This window comes from Caretta caretta, chromosome 1 (assembly GCF_965140235.1).
Source record: "Caretta caretta isolate rCarCar2 chromosome 1, rCarCar1.hap1, whole genome shotgun sequence".
Classification (NCBI taxonomy): domain Eukaryota; kingdom Metazoa; phylum Chordata; order Testudines; family Cheloniidae; genus Caretta; species Caretta caretta.
The window spans coordinates 223,347,953-223,367,686 of NC_134206.1; the positions used below are offsets into that span (position 1 = coordinate 223,347,953).

A 19,734-nucleotide genomic window follows, 5' to 3' on the forward strand; every position below is an offset into this window, starting at 1 on the left:
CATTAGTCTAGTGCAGCCCCACCTCACTCCTCAAAGCAGTGCTTGCCCCTGGCACCTAGGAACTCCAGTAGATTTGACTCGATCTGCCGTGCTCAGAAGATGAGATATGTGAATCACAGATGGGGTGAGTGAACAGTGGGTAAGCATAGGAAAAAAGTGAATGGGAAAATCATGGGCAGGGGAAGGTTTAAAAGGGGCAGAGGCAAAAGGAAACAATAAGAGGAAAGACCAGATGATGGAGGGAAGAGAGAAGTGGGGTGTGTGTGGAGAGAACAGATTAAGACAGGGAGGGAATATGTGGGGAGTTTGATATAGAAAAGTGGAAAGACACTAAGAAGAATTAAGCACAAAAACAAGTGGTTTTAAATTAAAACCAAGAGAAAATACTGAAAGGAACATAAAAATGTTCTGAAATGCAGCAGCATTGTATATTTACCCATATAAGTTATAAACAATTCCTTGGAGACCATCTCTCAACCCTCTAGTGATGTGGGGGCCATAGAGCAAGAATTTTGATCCAGATCTGTCTCTGAACGTGAAAAGCTTCAGCAGCAGAGTTTGCTGGAAAGTCAACATGCATTCTGATCATGATATTGCACCTCAAGGGCAAGGAGAGCAGTTTGTCTCTATTCCCTTCCCACTGGAAACACAGGTACACACAAACCCTCACCCCCTCCAGCCTGGCATGGGCCAGGAATAACTGCTGCTGCTCTGACAAACTTCAAGTTGCTTATCTGGTGTGATTTTTCACAATACTTGGGAGATGAAATGCCATCACAGAGCTAAAGGAGTGTCCTAGAAGTATAAAGAAAAGGAGTACTTGTGGCACCTTAGAGACTAACAAATTTATTTGAGCATAAGCTTTTTGTGAGCTACAGCTCACTTCATTGGATGCATTCAGTGGAAAATACAGATTAAGACGGCTGCTACTCTGAATCCTAGGAGTATGGCTCCAGCACCCTCTGAGGCCACATGGTTTATGAAGTAGCTAATTCAAGAAGCCACATGTACTCCCTCTGGTTATGCACACCAAATGCTGAAGCAAAAGGCTGGGAGAGAATGCTTCCCCGCTGTAGGGACAGTGCAGCAAGGGGGGCCTGCTTTGGAAAATCCAAATTCTGCTAAAACCAGCTCTATCCCTTATTACTATAGTATTCCCAACCCCACACCTTGTAAAATTATGAGTCAGATCTCCAAGGATTCAGATTTTTTTAAAAAAATTGTGATTTTTTAAGCCAGATTAATACTACATTATTGTTGTTTGGCAAAAGAAAAACAAATTACACCTCTGGCTGTGGAGGGGAACTCCACTTATCCTGACCTAACCCCTGGGGAAGCTGCCATTCTATCCCTCTCTATTTCACTATCCAGTCTCCTTTCCCACATCTTTCCCTGCCCCATCCAGTCCACTGTGCTAGTCACATTCTCCCTCCATATATTTCCTTCCTTTCACCTCAGTCTCCCACCCCTCAAATCTTCATTCTCCACATTTTCCTGCACCTCACCCTCAAGTCACCCTCCTTGGTCCTGTACAGTTTTCAAACTCTAGAATGCCAGGAGGGTGGAAAGGGGGAGCCATCATCACTGAGGGCAGCCTCGCTTCAGTCCCACTCATAACCCATGAGAGACGACGGCCATCTTTACTAAGGCTAATCTCACTTCCATATCCAAATGCTGTAGGAAAGTGGCAGTCACCTTAAGGCAAGGCAGCTTTCAATTCAAAACATGGGAAAGGGGATGTCCACTGCCAGAAATCAATAAGGTTTGCTTGGAAGCCATGATTAACATCTGCCACGAGAATAGGCCGAATTCTCATTGCAGTACTGTACAAAAAACACAGGCAGCAGCTGCCAGCTCCTGCTGATCAGAAAACAACAAAAAAACATGCTTCTCCACTAGGTTTCCATCCTGTATTGTTCCCTAACCTGAGATGTGCACTCCCATGCTCTATCCCCCATGAGACCCTCTTCTGTTGTAGGTTGTCTCTAAAGCACAGGCCCCATAACACAGCCAGTTCCCTTTCATTCTTCCATCCTACAATATCTCATTCATAATAAAAGTGGCAGCTGCCATGACAGCAAACAGAACTCACGATGGCTTTGTTCAAACCACAGCTTTTTAATTCACTCATTGATAGTTTCTGAGATGGCTTAATTTATTTCTCACCTGTGCCAACTTCTCTTGGTATTTCCCTTTCTTTGGCATCCTGACAATCTGGGATGCAAGGCTCTTCCTCTTGTTCCATCTGAGAGTTCACATCAGGTTTTGGAGTCTCAAATCCTGCCCATGGGAAAACAGTCCAGGCAATACCATGGTTTGTTATGTATTTGTTGAGCATTTATTACAAATAAAGTATCATAGCTGTGAACCCAACCTGCTCTTTCATGGAGACAGGGATTACAGAATCCCAACAGATGAGATTATGTCCACAGAAACCCACTGAGGAAGTAAAATGTGTATCTGAAGACTGAAGTTGTTTTGTTTCCCTGTTGGAGACTCAAGGATATCCACACATGGAGGACTAGGTAAGTCATGAGCAGTGCAAATGTTAATACTCTTACCGATTTCTCAAAGTCAAGCAGCTTCAGAGTGGGGATTAGTCCCACGGAGGGTGGACGGGGCACTTCTATGATTGTACTCCACAGCTAAACCACAAGGATGGGGCTGAGGTGTGACTACAGATCACCTCCTCCGATTAAAAGGGCAATTCAGGAAAAAAAAAAAAAATGGTTGCATGGCAGTGACTGTCTCTCTCACAAAGTTTCTAGGGACCACAAGGACCGAGCCCTTAGAAATCCAAGAGAAGAACCGTGAGCCACAGTTTAACAAGTTCTTGGGAGACCACACAGCTTTTAAGTAATGAGGGGAAATTAATCTTTACCCAGAGAGAACAGTCTTCAAAGTCTCCTGCATGACATCCTTGTAGAGCTCCCTCTGCCTTTTGTCCAGACGACCGCACTCCTCCTTAGTGAAATACACAGCCACATCTTCCAATGTCACTGGAATCTGAAACAGGTGTACCCCGTTCAATATATGCATAGTCAATGACAATCCTGCTGCTCAGTCACAGGCTGTACAGGCACAGGGTCAATCTAATTAGGGTTGTGGTTTGGTTCTTTGTGATGAAGTGGAAGAAGAGAAGAAAGGAAAAGAGGGGAGGGAGTGTGTGCATGGGGGATAAAAAGGGAGACAGGACAGGTTAGGGAAAAATGTGTTGGGAAAAGAGAATGAAGGAGACAGAAGTGGGGGAGGGTCAGGTTGAAGAATAAGGAGAGAGATGGAGATTTAGAAAAATTCAGATGCAAAGAAGTCACCACATTAAGAGTCACTTGAAATAAAATTAGATGTGGGGGACAGATTATTTCTCTCTTTACCTTCTCCCTCGATAGCTTTTTTCCTTCTCTTTGCTTTGGAAATAGTATACTTTCTCCGCTCTCAGGTCAGCTCTTCATGGGCTCAAGCTTGGACCATCTCAGAGCTACATCCAGAATCAAGACCATTTTCAAAGTACCACTAGCATATTCCTCTTCAACCCACTATCACATTCCCTGACAGAAAATTAGGCTTCCCCTGCCCATGGCTATCATCTGATAGCACTCTGCCAGGGACTCAAGAACTGAAGGCTCAAGAAAGTAAATAAGCTGGCAATATTCTGTCGTAGTCAGAACTCTTCTAGACATGAGTATTCAACCAATACAAAATAAAATTAGTGGGTTCACCTCAGGTGGTAACAGAATTGTTTAGAGTTCAAAAATTCTTTATTTTACACATTCACTAACAATCTCTCCCTTACTCTCTCCATCATCTCACCTCTCTCCTCTTCACTCCTCTGAATTAACATTCAGTGATCCTTACCTTTTGCCCACATTTCCCAATCTCCTGATGAATTAGGTGGAAATCCTCTACCAGGGCAATAACCTCCTCACATGTTTCTGGATGAAGTCTCTGGACCCATGTCTGGATTCCCTCAGGCAAGATGGTCAGGAATTGCTCAAGAACCAGCAGCTCGATGATATGCTCCTTCGTATGGATCTCCATCTGCAGCCACAGATGGGAAAGTTCACAGTCAGCTGTAAACCTTTTGGGGTCCTTCTGCTTCCTGACAGCAGAACTGTCTAAAGTGTTTGTGGTGCTTCTCCATGCTGATGCCGTACTGTTGCAGGGTGGCTTCCTTCTCATTACGGGAGTCAACTGTCCCAGACAGGGATAGAGTGGGTGCGTTTTCTGCTTGCTCTATTTCCGCTGCTGGTCAATGGCTGAATATGGCTTGCTCCTCCATCTTTACTTCAGATTGCACCACTCAGTTTGGCAGTGCCTGTAACTGAAGGCCCACAGGTGCAGTTACTCACTGCTGCATGTCTGCTGTCTGTCTTTGTGAGGTTACTCCAGCTTGGGCCTATGCTCTAGTTGTCTCACTTCTAAATCTCACTTGTATGCTTGGTGAAAAACATTCATCCTTAGCATCCCACAGTTACGATCAGCTCCACTGACCATTTCCTGCTGTGCAAACCATTTGTGGTGGATTGATGATTTGTAGGCTTGCACATCACACTCTGGAGATGAACTATTTAAACAAATCTAGATGGCTTTACTGGTCCAAGTGAAATTCACTCGCAAGAGGTGCTTCCTGCAGGCTTCAGGGAGGAAAGAAACAAAACTGAGAAAAGGAATGATACATTCAGAATCAGAGCAGGTTTCAGAGTAGCAGCCGTGTTAATCTGTATTCGCAAAAAGAAAAGGAGTACTTGTGGCACCTTAGAGACTTGGAGCTGTAGCTCACGAAAGCTTATGCTCAAATAAATTTTAGTCTCTAAGGTGCCACAAGTACTCCTTTTCTTTTTGAGAATCAGAGCAGGCTCTCTCACGCACCCAACTCCAGGGAACCACAGAGAAGAAAGAGCTAATCTGCCTCCAGTGATGGATTTCTGTTTCTTACTTTCACAGACTGCAAGAGGTTCAGCTCCATCAGTCTCTCTTCTGGATCTCTCAAGACAGCACTGAAATGATAAAAAGCCAGAGGCCCATAGCCTTCATTTAAATAGCCAGAACTTCATTTCACTTACACTAGAGAAAATCAAGAGCAACTCTACAGCACTCAATGGAGTCGCATCTGCATAAAACAGATACAAGAGGAGAATCATGCACATAGCATATAGAGGCATGTAACTCACAACTTTAAATTTCTAAGTGGTCTGTCCATGCTGCTGCTGTGGACCCTCCACTTTGGAGATCAGTTTTAGTCCAAGCATCTGCTATTACAGGACGAGCCTCTTGCACACTCTGCTCTCTCATGAAAACTTCCCATTAAACACTTACCTTGCGGTAACACCGAGAGGCCACAACTAGGTTGGGCCCATAGTGTTAGGAGTGGTACAAACATGCCATAAATGACAGTCCTTACCCCCAAAAGACATTTGTTCTTTTCTGATTGGTTGTTTTCTTTAATCTAAATGAAAAGCAATTCAGAGGGCAAGTGTGTGTATAGAAAGAGAGCAGAGAAAGGAATTAAAGGAGCAGAGAAAATGGGATGGGGCGAGAGTTGGGAGGCAAACAGAAAACTGGTCTGAAGGTGGAAGAGAAAAAAGGGATTGGAGGGGACCTGCTGTACTTTAAGGGGAAAGCACAGAAGGGAAAGCATAAGAGAGAGAACTACCTTAAGTCCTGTAATGGGTCCCAGTTCCTATTCCTAAAGCTCCCAGCAGTTACTGCTTGCTAGCTCTCCCTCTCCTGGCTCCAACTGAGATGGCTGTAATGAGTCCCCCTAGCTCCCAAAAGTTAGGAGACAGATTTTTTAAAAGGAATCTCCTGATTCTTTAGTCTTCAGTGTATGTCTACTGCCCCACCAGTGGTGTGATCAGTTCAGCTTGAAGAATCAACCTTACAGTAAATGCACACATAAGAGTATAAGCCACTTCCCTGGCTGCTTAGAGGGGAACTCCACTAATCTTCCCCTTAGCTCTGGGATGGGACAGCTGCCATTCTTCCCACCCCAATCCCTCTGCTTCCTCCATCCACAACCTCTCAGCCCCTCTCTTCTATCTCCTTCCTCTACCTGTCCCCACTGTTCTTCTCTTTCCTCCTTCTCTTTCCCCTTCTGCGGTCTCATATTTTTCCACCCTGTCCCCACATTCCCTTCCCTCAAAGTATCCTTCCCTACCCCCCAAGCTTCTCCTGTCACCCGCATTCTCCTGTCCTCCAGCATCCCCATGATTCCCCACAACACTCCAAGCTGATTGGCACACTGTCTCTCTGTGTGTCCCCTAGATGTTCACCTGCTCCTCAATGAACTTCTCCGCCTCCTGACAGCACAGTGTCTGGCATCTTCAGTGAGAGTAGCCTTGCCTTTAGTCCCACTGCATACACTCTAAAGTGGTGGCCATCTGTACTAAGGGGAGCCCTGCATCAGTCCTGCTGAGAACAGGAGACAGTGGCCACCCTATAAAAGGGCAAGACTTCAACCCTAGTTCATGAGAGGCTTTGAAGCAAAAACACCCATTTCCCACCCCACACAATTCCTTCTCTAAAAGAGATCTTTCTGAGAGGTATACTATCTCACCATCAGGCAAGAGGGGCAAAGGGGTGGATACCCTCCCTATCTCCACTCCCAAATCCCTGCATCCCCCTTGCAGGAGACCTCAGCATGAAGGAGAAGCAGCTGAAAAAAGGCACATGTGTAAAGTGCTTGCAATTCCATAGACAAGTCGAGTGATCCAGGCAGAACTTCCCTGCTCAAGGCTCAAGCTATTGCACCCAGGGCAGAAATCTCTTTTCCCCTCGCCCCCTGGACCTGGACTACCAACGTCAGGCTCCCCATTCGGTTTAGAAAAGCCCCTGACCCACCTCAGGCCCCCACTACGAGCTGCCCCTGAGCTGGCTCCCTCTAGCTTGTCTTCTCTTGTCTCTGCCAGCGGCGGTTCAGCCCTGGGTCCCCTTTCTGTGCTGGCTGGGACTGGGTGCTGGCAGGGATTTCTTGCCTCCCTGCTGTTCCATTCTGCAGCCCTCCTGCGACTCTCTCTGCTGTCTCCCCTTAGCCCAGGCTCACCTCGCTGGGCTGGCAGCACGCGGGACCAGGGGAATCTGGGGCCGATGCTTCTTTGGAAACGGATTCAATCATGCCACTCTAATGCACTACTGCGGCAGTGGGCTACGTTACACGTGAGGAGGACGAAGCGTTGGGGACAGGAAGTTCCTTTTATATTAACTTCCCCCCTTGCCGTAGTTCCTGGTCCTCTCCACAAAGGCGTATGAGCTCTGTGATTTAACCCTGTCACTGCGCAGACATTAGCAGAAAGGTTGCAGCTGCAAGTCAGCGAGCGGAGAGACAGCATGTGCAGGTACTGAATGGGCCCCTGTCCTCAGTGTAGGAGGGATGGCCGAGCAGGGATCTCAGAGCTGGGGTTTTTTGCCTCTATAAAGAAAGACCTTCCGTGTTTTCCTTCTGCTGCATCTGCTTTTAATCCACTGCTCTCCGGCATTTTATTAATTAAAGGTATGATTTCATCAGATGCTGGCTCAGGGTGTAACTGATTGCCATATTTGGCGTCTGGAAGGAATTTCCCCAGGTCAGATTGGCAAAGATCCTAGAGGGTTTTTTGCCTTCCTCTGTAGCAAGGGGCATGGGTCACTTGCTGGATTGAAATAAATAAATAAATAAAATAAATTGTAAATAGTGGATTCTCTGTAACTTGGAGTCTTTAACAGAAGATTTGAGGACTTCACTAACTCAGCCAGAGGTTATGTCCTGTGGCAGCAGTGGGTGCGTGAGGATTTGTGGCCTGTAATATTCAGAAGGTCAGACTAGATGATCATGATGATCCCTTCTGGTATCTGAATCTGTAAATCAGCACAATGCGGAGATGTTCGTATATTACCAGCTCTGGAAGACAATCTCTTGCAGTGGTCAGCCTGTCTCATATTTATAAAAAGAAAAGGAGTACTTGTGGCACCTTAGAGACTAACCAATTTATTTGAGCATGAGCTTTCGTGAGCTACAGCTCACTTCATCAGATGTTTAAACATCTGATGAAGTGAGCTGTAGCTCACGAAAGCTCATGCTCAAATAAATTGGTTAGTCTCTAAGGTGCCACAAGTACTCCTTTTCTTTTTGCGAATACAGACTAACACGGCTGTTCCTCTGAAACCTCTCATATTTATATTCAAGTTGTTTACGATAAAACAGGGTATTCCAGCATTACCCAAGATTTACACACCAGTTTGTGCCAGTTTTTTATCCTGTTTTGAAAATGGCATTCCAGAAGTCAGCAAAGCTTAGAGACACCTGTATCTTGGTACAGTCTGCATGTTGGTCAAGCATCAACAAAATCATTTTTCTTATCTTGTCTTTTTGGCATGTCTCTGTTCCTGGCACAGAAATTAGAACATTTCATATTTTCCCTTGATTAAAAAGCTGAACATAAGTAAAAAGCATCCTGGGAAGAGTTTAACATGAATACAATTCATAGATATACAGAAATATACCAGATGTTATATATAATATTAATATTGTATATTACATTGGCTGACGCTATATTACCACAGTGTGCAGGAGCAGAGAAACTGCCTCCTGGCACAGCAAGGTTACAGAAAACCTGTGGGTTCAGCTAGCCCCACCCTGCTATACCAGCAGCCAATGCCAGGCCTGGAAGCGGGAGAAAAGAAGGGAGCCTGGCTCAGTGGGGAACTGACTGGTGAGGAGGCAGGAGCTTTCTGTTTTTCCTACCTGAAGGTAGGGATCGACAACCAGCCAGCCAACACAGCCACTGGAGGCAAGTAAGCCTTCCCCTGCCAAGGGGAGTCTGCAGATAAGCCCCAACTGTGGGATAACTGGACTACCGGGGGCTAAGCCCCAAACTAAAGAGACTTTAGTAGGAAGTACCAGTGAGGGAACCGCCACGCCCCCTGGCCAGGAGGGAGACCCATCTCCACTATTAGGGCCCTGGGCTGGGACCTGGTGGAGAGGGAGGGCCCCGGCCCCCCAACTGGCCAATGATCTAGCCACTATGCCGCCTGGCCACCGAAGGCTCTATCACACCTACAGACCTTACACACTTTCTTTATACATATTTTGCAAGACACAGAGGTGCCTTGTACCAACTTGACTCTTCACAGATTCATAAATTCCAAGGCCAAAAGGGATCATTGTGACCTTCTGTATTACACAGGCCATAGAACTTCCCCAAAATAATTCCTCGATCATATCTTTTAGGAAAACATCTAATCTTGATTTAAAAATTGTCAGCAATGGATAATCCACCAATTGTAAATTGTTCCAAGGGTTAATTACTCTCACTGTTAAAACTTTACACCTTATTTCCAATCTGAATTTGTCTAGATTCAACTTCCAGGTTTTGGATTGTATTATTATTATTATTATATTGTATTATACCTTATACCTTGTATATTATTATTATATTGTATTATACCTTTGTCTGCTAGATTGAAGAACCCATTATTAAATATTTGTTTCTCCTTATTTGTAGGTCCTTAAAGACTGTAAACAAGTCACCTGTTAACCTTTTCTTTGTTAAGCTAAATAGATTGAGCTCTTTGAGTCCCACTATAAGGCATGTTTTCTAATACTCTAACCAGTTGCTCTTCTCTGAACCATCTCCAATTTATCAACATCCTTCTTGAATTGTAGACACCAGAAGTGGACACAGTATTCCAGCAGAGGTCACACCTATGCAAAATACAGAGGTAAAATAAGCTTTCTGCTCCTATGTATTGGAAACACTTTTTTATTTCAGAAGGCTGAGAAAGCTATTAGGGGAGAGGCTGTTTTAGATTTCATTTTGACAAATAGGGAAGAACTGGTTGAGAATTTGAAAGTGGAAGGCAGCTTGGGTGAATGATCATGAAATGGTAGAGTTCATGAGTTTAAGGAATGGTAGGAGGGAAAACAGCCCAGTAAACATAATGGATTTCAAGAAGGCAGATTTAGCAAACTCAGAGAGTCAGTAGGTAAGATCCCATGGGAAGCAAGTCTAAGGGGAAAAACAGTTCAAAAGAGTTGGCAGTTTTTCAAGGCGACATCATTAAGGGCACAAGAGCAAACTATCCTACTGCGTAGGAAAGATAGGTAGTGTGGCAAGAGACCACCCTGGCTTAACTAGGAGATTTTCAATGATCTGAAACTCAAAAAAGAGTCCTACAAAAAGTGGAAACTAGGTCACATTATAAAGGATAAATATAAACCAACAACACAAGCATGGAGGGACTAAATTAGAAAGGCCAAGGCACAAAAATTAGATTAAACTAGCTAGGGACATAAAGGGTAACAAGAAAACAGTCTACCAACCCATTAGAAGCAAGAGGAAGATCAAAGACAGGGTAGGCCTGTTACTCAATGAGCGGGGGAAAAACAATAACAGAAAATGTGGAAATGGCAGACATGCTAATTGACTTTTTTTGTTTCAGTTTTCACCAAGAAGTTTAGTAGTGATTGAATGTCTAACAGAGCGAACACCAGTGAAAATGAGAGAGGATCTGAGGCAATATTCCCTCTAATTTTTGACAGGCTGTGTGTGCAAAAAATTTCTTCTGTGCAAATTTTTGTGGGCACGGTGTTTTGCCGTGTCCGCGGGGTTTAGGATCTGTGTGCGCGTGCACATGTGCGCAACTTAGAGGGAACAGTGATCTGAGGTTAAAATAGGGAAGAATGGGGGGAGGGATCTGGGGCAAATATTGGGGCAAATATTGGGGATTGGTCCTGCTTTGAGCAGGGGGTTGGACTAGATGCCCTCCTGAGGTCCCTTCCAACCCTGATATTCTATGATTCTATAAGAACAAGTTAAAAATTATTTAGACAAGTTAGTTGTCTTCAAGTTGCTAGGGCCTGATTAAATACATCCTAGAATACTGAGGGAGCTGACAGAGGAGATATCTGAGCCATTAGTGATTATCTTTGAAAACTCAGTAGGGGTTCTGGAGGACTGGAAAAGGCCAAATATAATGCCAATCTATAAAAAGGGGAATAAGGACTACCTGGGGAATTACAGACCAGTCAGTTTAAATACACAACAACTTCAGTACCCGGAAAGATAATGGAGCAAATAATCAAGCAATCAATTTACAAACACACCTAGAAGATAATAAAGTGATGAGTAACAATCAGGATGGATTTGCGAAGAACAAATTATGTCAAACCAACCTAATAGCTTTCTTTGACAGGATAACAAGCCTTGTGGATAGGGATGAAATGGCATATGTGGTATATCTTGACTTTAAAACCCACTTCATCAGATGCATGGAGTGAAAAATACAGTAAGCAGCATATATATTACAATGAAAAGATGGGAGTTGCCTTACCAAGTGTGTGTTGGGGGGCAAGGTCAGTGCTAAAAAATCAATCAAAATTCAATCAAGGTAGAAGTGGCCTATTCTGTTCCACCTTGATTGAATTGGCCTTGTGAGCACTGACCCTCGGTAAGGCAACTCCCAACTTTTCATGTGCTGTAATATATATATAGTGCTTACCGTATTTGTCACTCCATGCACCTGATGAAGTGGGTTTTAGCCCACAAAAGCTTGTGCCCAAATAAATTTGTTAGTCTCTAAGGTGCCACAAGGAATCCTGGTTGTTTTTGCTAATACAGACTAACACAGCTACCACTCTGAAACTTGACTTTAGTAAAGCTTTTGATACTGTCTCACGTGACCTTCTCATAAACAAACTAGCGAAATACAACCTAGATGGAACTGCTATAAGGTAGGTGCATAACTGGGTTGGAAAGCCATTCCCAGAGAGTAGTTATCAGTGGTTCACTCTGCAACTGGAAGGGCATATCGAGTGGGGTCCTGCAGGGACAGGTCTTGGGTCCAATTCTGTTTAATATCTTCAAGGATTTAGATAATGGCATAGATAATGCTTAGTCTTGCCTTGAGTGCGGGGGACTGGACTAGAAGACCTCTCAAGGTCCCTTCCAGTCCTACACTTTTATGATTCTATGTATATATTTACATTTAGCCATATTAAAATGCATATTCTTGGTTTGCGCCCAGCTTATCAAGTGATCCAGATAACTCTATATCAGTGACCTGTCTTCTTCACTATTTACTACTTCCCCCCCAATTTGTGTGTCATCTATAAAATTTATGAGTGCAAATTTTGTTTTCTTCCAGATGAAATAACCTGGTGTACTGCTTTCGTAAGACTCCATCTTATTCCCTTAATGGATTCTTCCAAACTTTGCACATGGTAAACAGGACGGGGATTCAACCACTTGGACTGAAATTTTGAAGGCCAGGTATCTGCCTCAAGTTGATTTTTTTTTTTTTTTAAAGTTTCAGCTAAATTAGTTCAGCCATTTGTAACAGATATTTGTAACAGTTTAGCTACCGGTAAGTTTCCACAGCAAAGTTTAGCACAAATATAAAAAATTCTGAGTGTACGCTTAATGGATGTAAAACATTCTATATAATATACCTTATTTGCTATTAGCTACTTTTTTATCTTAATAGCACAAAACACTGTATTCAATCACACCGTAGTTACATCAGTAAATCAATGTACACGTTTTGGTTAATGCATCTGTTTGCAAGAACCAGTTTCATGGTTGTTAGTAGAAATCCATTCCTTATGTGGTAATACTACCATTGCAACATCCATAGTATAGTTTCACAAACAGTGTTTTTCGACTTCACTTATGGCTTAGTCATAAAGTACTGTGGGACTTTGGTTCATTTTGGGCAACTCAGTAAAGCATCAAGTCAACACAGATGGTTTTAGCAGTGCGACATGGCCAGTGGTGTTGATTCTAAGGTACAAGACCAAAATCTTAGAAATATTTTTCCAGTTACACTGGTGAGATACAGAAGTGAGAAGGCTAGAGCATAGGACTGAGCTGGATTAAGGCAATCTCCTGGAAAGGAGTATGACTTCAAAACAGGGTGTGCCTGCACCTCTGTTCTTCCAGTTACATCTAAATTAAAGGTGGAGAAGCAGCATGCATTGAACCCTGAAATGGGTGGAATTGAAAAAAGCATTAAAAGCCCCTCCTGTATGCCAATCTGGGGCAATTGTCTATATTAACATACAAGAAGACATCCACTATAGTAAAGCATTGGCATGGAGATGCACTGCCAGCACTTTAAGCAATTTTGTTATCAGGAGTCTGAAGGATCCTCAGAAGTTTATAGTCAACTCTGAACTTTCCCATCCATGGCTGCAGCCAGAGATCCATACAAAGGAGCAGATCAGTGCTGCTGGTTCTTGAGCAGTTCCTGACCATTCTGCCTGAGGGAATCCAGACTTAGGTCTGGAAATCTCATCCACGGACTGGTGATGAGGTTCTGGCCGTGGTAGATGATTTCCAGTCAATTCATCAAGGAGATAAGAGACTTGGGCAACAAGTAAGGAAAATTCCTCCTGTTAATTCCAAGGAGGAATGAGGATAAAGTGAGACAAGAGAAGGAGAGCGACATAGTGAGGGAGAGGAAAGCCATGTATGTGAATAATGAAGAAATAGGGGTATAATGCCCATTGTTTGTCCTCAAACAAATTCTCTGCATTCTAGGATGTTCCCTGTAGTTTACTGTTCAGAAAGAGCCTAATGAATGAGTGCAGCTGCATAGCCATGAATTATTGGGGTACGAAAGCTAGCCATCTGAACTATATTAATACTGACTTTGGTCTTCTTGAGAAGGAAGTCTAGTCTTTAGTGATTAGTGTAGGATCTGGTAATGGGGTATATGTTACCAGTATAGCAGAACCCTGTTTATCCAAGCCTCCATTATCTGGCTCTCCATATTAACCAACCAGCCAGGACACACAGAGGAATATGGGAAATTGATGTCACCTCCATGGCAACACTACTGTAATCATCACATCTTTTCAGCCTTGTAAAATGACCACGACTAGTAAGTGAAAAAGTGTAGTACTGTCATTGGCTGCTAAAATAGAGATTATTAATAAAATAAAAAGGACAGTCCCTGTCAAAAATAGCCCAAGATTATAACATTGGAAAAAGCACAATATTGGACATCAAACACAATATCGAGCAAATTCTTAAATACAGAACGAATAACTCTGCATCTTGGAAGAATAGGAAGCAATTGAAGGACACTGGTCTGGATGAAGCCCTTTATTGGTGGTTTATACAGGCGGGAGAGTAAGGCATTCCTATTTGTGGTCCTTTACTGTTTGAGAAGGCTAAGAGCTTTCATCAAACTTTATGAGGGGATGCATGTTTCTCTGATAGTCAGGGATGGCTCAGTTAGTTTAAAAAGCATCATGACATCCGACAACTGATTATCACTTTTATAAAATTGTACTGTTTGTGATGTCATGTATAAGCCAACTACATAGAGATGGTGCCATTAAACAGACTTTGTACATGGTCCGTATAATGTTCAGGGTTAAAGAGCAAAGCGTGTAAAAATGATCAGTACAACTTGTTAAAAACTCAGGTTGGTTTTCCTGTTAATAAATGTACAAAACACTGTTTTCAAGAATCTAAAGCGTTGTATATACTGTTAAGGTGATAAGAAGGGAGCTGTGTTTTAGTGCTTTTCTAGGAGCGGTCAGCTAGCTTAAAAGCAATGTCGCACCTTAAAATAACCGATAGAAAGCTCTTTGCCCATTCTCATGACTGTCTGAATTTTTGATTGTCCAATCTGGCCCCAGTCCCAATTAGATTGGATAAATGGGGTTCTGCTGTACTTGATAGTCCTGTATTGTTTGCTGGGAGCCATATGTGATCCCTAAGAGAGCTGATCACATAAACATCTGGACTGTGAATTGGACAAGGAGAATTCCCCAAAGCACAGAAAAGGAGGAAAAAATACCAGTATGGGTTAGGGAAGAGAAAGAGACTGACCTCCACAATTCAGTGTAGGCAGAGCTGGTAGCAGTGCCTATATTTAAGTTTGCCCAACGCGTTCCATTAGAAGATTCTCTTTTCAGTTGCTCATGAGTTTCACATACTTCAACCACTTGGACTGAAATTTTCCATGGCAGGTGTCTGCCTCACACTAATTTTGTTTTCGGAAAGTGTCAGCTAAAATAGTTTCACCATTTCTAAGAATGAGAAGAGAAAAATATGTTTTGTCCATGTTAAGAAATGCTCGCAGCTGCTTTGTTGAGACGCTCCAGCAGCTCCAGGCATTCGCACAAGGACTTGAAGTCAATGGGAGCTGCGCTTTGAGCATATAAAGTGCTATATAATCCTAAATACTCTGAAAAATCAGGTCCTAACTATCTCAAATTGGCCACCCAAAATTAATAGACACTTTTGACACTTTTGGGTTTTAATCTCTCTGTTCCTCATCTTGCCATCTGTAAAATGGGGAGAATAATAACCCCTCACCTCACAGAGGTGTGAAGATAAATTCCTTGATGGCTGGGAGCAACTCAGATATTATAGTGATGAGCACTACAAAAACAACCATGAGGAAATGAAAAATTCAGTATTTAGTGCAAGGTTTGGATGGTGCGTGGTAAATAAGGTGGGGAGCCACACATTGAATGATGAGTATAAAAAGAAATATTAAAGAGCTACCCATTCCATGAGCACCATCCATCCATCCTGTGCACTGAACGAGGCTGGGGTCCTCTGGAAAAATCGTACAGATCAAGTAATTAAAACTGTATCATAATGCACGAAGGCTGCACAGGCAGCCTTAACTCTGACAATTCCTAACTTTGGGGTGCTTGACTTTGCCACCTTAACATTCTTTTAATGTAGGCTTTTGTTTTTGTTGTTGTATGTAATTGTATTTAATATGACCCTTGAACTAGTGAATTCTCTAGTAAGTATTTGTCTCTCTCCCCATAACCAATCCCATCCCTTTTCTTTATTTCTTCCCCACCACCACTTTATCTACCCTGCACCCCCTTTCTTTTCTCCTTCCACCTCACTACATAAAATAGGTCCCCAATCCTGTACTAGTAGAGCCCCTGCCTCTGGATCCTGTCAGCAGTGTTGGGCGCATTATGCCACCCTCAATTTGCTGCTTGTCTTCCTACCCTCATTACTCAGCACTGAGTAGTGGGCTTGTCACTGGAGGTAAGGTCACCTATTATTTCAGGTGCTGGTGACATTCAGTGATGTGGCTGTGTAGTTCAGACAGGAGGCATGGGGTCATTTGGATGAAAAGTAGCTTTATAGGGATGTCATGAGGGAGAATTATGGGACTGTGATCTCTCTGAGTAAAGATTTATTTTCTCTTATTCCATGAAAGCTGTGTGGTCTCCTGGTGCTAGGTCTGCTCTTGCTCTTGGTTCTTCTCTCATGTCCTAGGCCTGGTCTGCACACACAGTGTGCACTAGTTAAACTAAAAACTTTAAAATTTTTAAATTGCCCATTTACTGAATTAAGCTATATCAACACTGAAAAAATTTACAGCTATGTGAAGAGGTTTGCACTGGTTTAACTAAATCAGTTTAAAAACTGATTTTAGATAATCAGGTGGTAGGTCTGTGTAGAGACAAGCCCTTACACCCCACCTGTCAAACTTTCCAAACTCTACCTGTTAACTTCTGTTCAGACCCCTCTTAGTGCTGCCCTAGGACTAATCAGCATTAAGCGGTGTGACATATGTCCTGCCAGTGAGCTTGTACTGTGGGGCACAGTTGGGCCTTCCGATTGTAGATACTCCTCCCCTGGACCAATCAGCTCTGAGAAGGGTCTGAAAATCACACTTCTCTGTCTCCCAAGACCCCGCCACCCCCGCCCGAGGCACACATCACATGTGTTTATTGTATTACTAGGGGTGAGCCAGCCCCCATGATCCCTTCTGTAGCCTGCCCATGCTCATCTCTACCAGTCTGTCTCAATCTAGGCCCTGCGTAGGCCCAGTTGAGAGTATGAACCAATCGGTGGGACCTTGTGGGTGGTGGGACCTCCAAGATCCACACAAACTAGAGGTGGTTTCTAGGCTGGAAATCTGGCCTGTAGTGCTTAGCCATTGGTTGTTTGGGAGCATTACCCTAGGAGACCTCAAATCCTCAAGGTATGAAAAAAGCCATCTTGTTTCAACAGCATATTTTCAGAAATTGTGGAACATGGACTCCTTCACCACTCCATGAGAGTTACAGAATTTGTTTAGCTCTGAGTATGCTCAGGCATTGCAAATAAAGCACTATGCCAATGACATTTCTGAGGAGGAGATGAAGCCCTCAGGCCCAACCACTGCTGGAGATTCCAGAACATGACCAGGAGACCTGAGTGATCGTGAAGCTGTCTGATGAGTGTGCTGCCAGCCCATTGCTTGAACCCATAGAGGGGAGGCCTCATCTGAGGCTGGGGAATCTCCCTCAAATAATCTGAACTGAAGAGCCATGTCACAGGTGGATAGGGTATAAAATACTGAGGAGGCTGGGAGTATTGGGGGGTAGGAACCGACCAGTTCTTTGTATATTTAAGCAGGAGTTTACCGGTGTTTGTTTTCCAAAAATTTCTTAATAGCTGGACAATGCCCAGAGAACCTGGACAGCATTAGATCAGAGGACACAGATGAAACAGCTCCAAGTTGGTTTTGCTCATCCCTGAGACAAGGTGTTCAAGAGGATGCCGAGAGTGAAGACGAGGATGGCTATATGGCTTTAAGTAGGGCAACTGGCATAGAGCTATCTGAGGCCAGGTCTACACTTAAGAGTCAGGTTGAACTAGCTATGTCAGTGTGAAAAAGTCACACCCCTGATCAATGTCGTTAAGCCAACCTAACCCCCGTTGTAGATGCTGTGAGGTCGAGAGAAGAATAAAGTGCTATAGTAATAAAATGCTATTATCCCTGTTGGATAATGAAAGGGTTAGTGAACTGTACAAAATGTGTCTGGGTAAGTGGTCACCCTGACCAAAACCACAGTCTGGCATGTTTGAGTGGACCCTGGACAAAGCTAAGTGAGAGTGTCTTCTGATGTGAGTGTCTGCCTGGTGGAAACGACTCAACTTAGGGTCCTATATGCTACTAATTTCCTCTCTGAAGACTTTGCAAGGACATGGTGCAGAGGAAGCTTTCATGCACAAGAGGTGGCTTTGAGGCAGGTGATGGTGCAGAGGTGGCTGTTGCTAGAGCCACAGGGGGCAACACTGTAGCTGAAGAACCCCAACGTAGGCCCCACTACCCAGCAATCTAAGCTATTGCCACCACCCCTGTGTCATGTGGTAAAGTGCCAGAGCAGACCAGGCTGCTCCTTCCCTTTGTGGCTGGAGATGGAGCTGCACAAACTCTGGACCCCACCAATCTCAAACAACAAAGAGTGAGTGGGGGGGGGGGGAGTGCAGTGAAGAAGTGGGAAGAGGGAAGTGGCTATTGCAGAAATACTTTGCCTTACTGGACACTCACACCAGGAGAGGAGGACTCTGTTGAAGACTGTTGTAAGACACTCTGGAGGCAGGGAGAGTCTTATTTTATTTATATATATGTACACAAATATTGTTAATTAATTATTACTGGCTTTTCCAAGTTTATTCTGTTCCCTTTCCCTGACCAGTGGCTTGCCCATAGGCTGGAGATCCTGGGGCTAAGGTTGCCCTAATTTTACAAGCTGAGAAGAATCAGCCCCACCTGAGAGGAATCAGGTAATTCAAATACAAAAGGCAGTGGGACAGTGCAGGGGTGGATGGCTGAGAGAAGCAGTAGGGACTACAAGAGGCCTAAGTTAGGGACTCCCAGAAAACAAGAGAGTGTGTGGAGCTGGTGAAAGACTTTGTGTTTGCTTTGGGACTTCTGAGATCTGTTTTTGACAAACTCTGTTGCCAGTCTGGTGAAGTGTGAATTAAAGGACTTTTCGGGATAAGAAGGTAACCAGAGACTGAGTGACTTTTTAAAGGGTCCCCGGTGAAGCAGAGATAGAGGTGGGTGGTGATCATGGCACTACATCCCAATAAATCTTTTCTGTTTTGTTTTGTGCAATGAACTCAGGGCTTTCGAGGAGCAAGCAGCGCCTGTCAAAAGCACACAGTAGGGTATTCAGCTTTCCTAGGTTTCTGGGGGGTGGGGTGGGTCTGAAGCTGATATTTAAGTTTTAAAAGGGAGCCTCATAGTAATTAAACCCATCTCTTTTAATTGCCAGCAACACCTGGCAAAAGGGTTAAATAGGAATGTACCCATTCCACTAGTGAACAAACACTTGCCAGGCAAAAGGTATATGGCAGTCAATTATTAAACCAAATTTTACTAACCACACACAAACTAAACAGTTGCAGCTAGCAAAGTATCTTGGGTGATTCTGAGTGTGCATTTTCAACAAGCAGTGCTCCTTAAGGATTGGCTGTGAGGGGGGTGCTCTATGCGGGAATTACAAAACAACCCCTCAGATTTTCTTAACAAAATAGTTAATTTAGTATTCTCTGGCTGTAAACTATGGCAATTTACACCTGCTGAGGATTTACCCCTGAGCTTCCCTCACTTTGCCATGTTGTCAAATTTCAGACACATGCAAACCAACTACAACTGTCTCTCTTTCCCACAGTGTTCCTGATGCCTTTGGCACATGCTGCCTTATAGCCTCGAGTCCTAGGGAAGGAAGTTGTGTGTAAAACTTCTCAGCTCCTCAGTTCATACATAACAGTGAGTTGACAGAGGTGTCTAATTCTTAATTGAATAATAACTAGGGGAAAAATATCCAACAGTCTTCAGAGACTCAAACTATTTTTTAAAAAAAGAAAAGGAGTACTTGTGGCACCTTAGAGACTAACCAATTTATTTGAGCATGAGCTTTCGTGAGCTACAGCTCACTTCATCAGATGTTTACCGTGGAAACTGCAGCAGACTTTATATACACACAGAGAA

General features: G+C 43.6%; 1 protein-coding gene across 1 annotated transcript in view; it reads right to left on the reverse strand.

Annotated features, from left to right (window-relative positions):
• LOC125623941 (uncharacterized) overlaps positions 1-7,165 on the reverse strand; it is a 39,690-nt gene extending 32,525 nt beyond the window's left edge. The window contains exons 1-5 of the mRNA XM_075125412.1: positions 6,841-7,165; positions 4,937-4,997; positions 3,856-4,634; positions 2,882-3,006; positions 2,276-2,280 (exon numbers count right to left, since the gene is read on the reverse strand). Of these exons, the coding sequence (XP_074981513.1) occupies positions 2,276-2,280; positions 2,882-3,006; positions 3,856-4,179 (454 nt within the window). The 5' untranslated portion in view covers positions 4,180-4,634; positions 4,937-4,997; positions 6,841-7,165. The remainder of the gene's footprint in view (positions 1-2,275; positions 2,281-2,881; positions 3,007-3,855; positions 4,635-4,936; positions 4,998-6,840) is intronic.
• Positions 7,166-19,734: the final 12,569 nt, after the last annotated feature.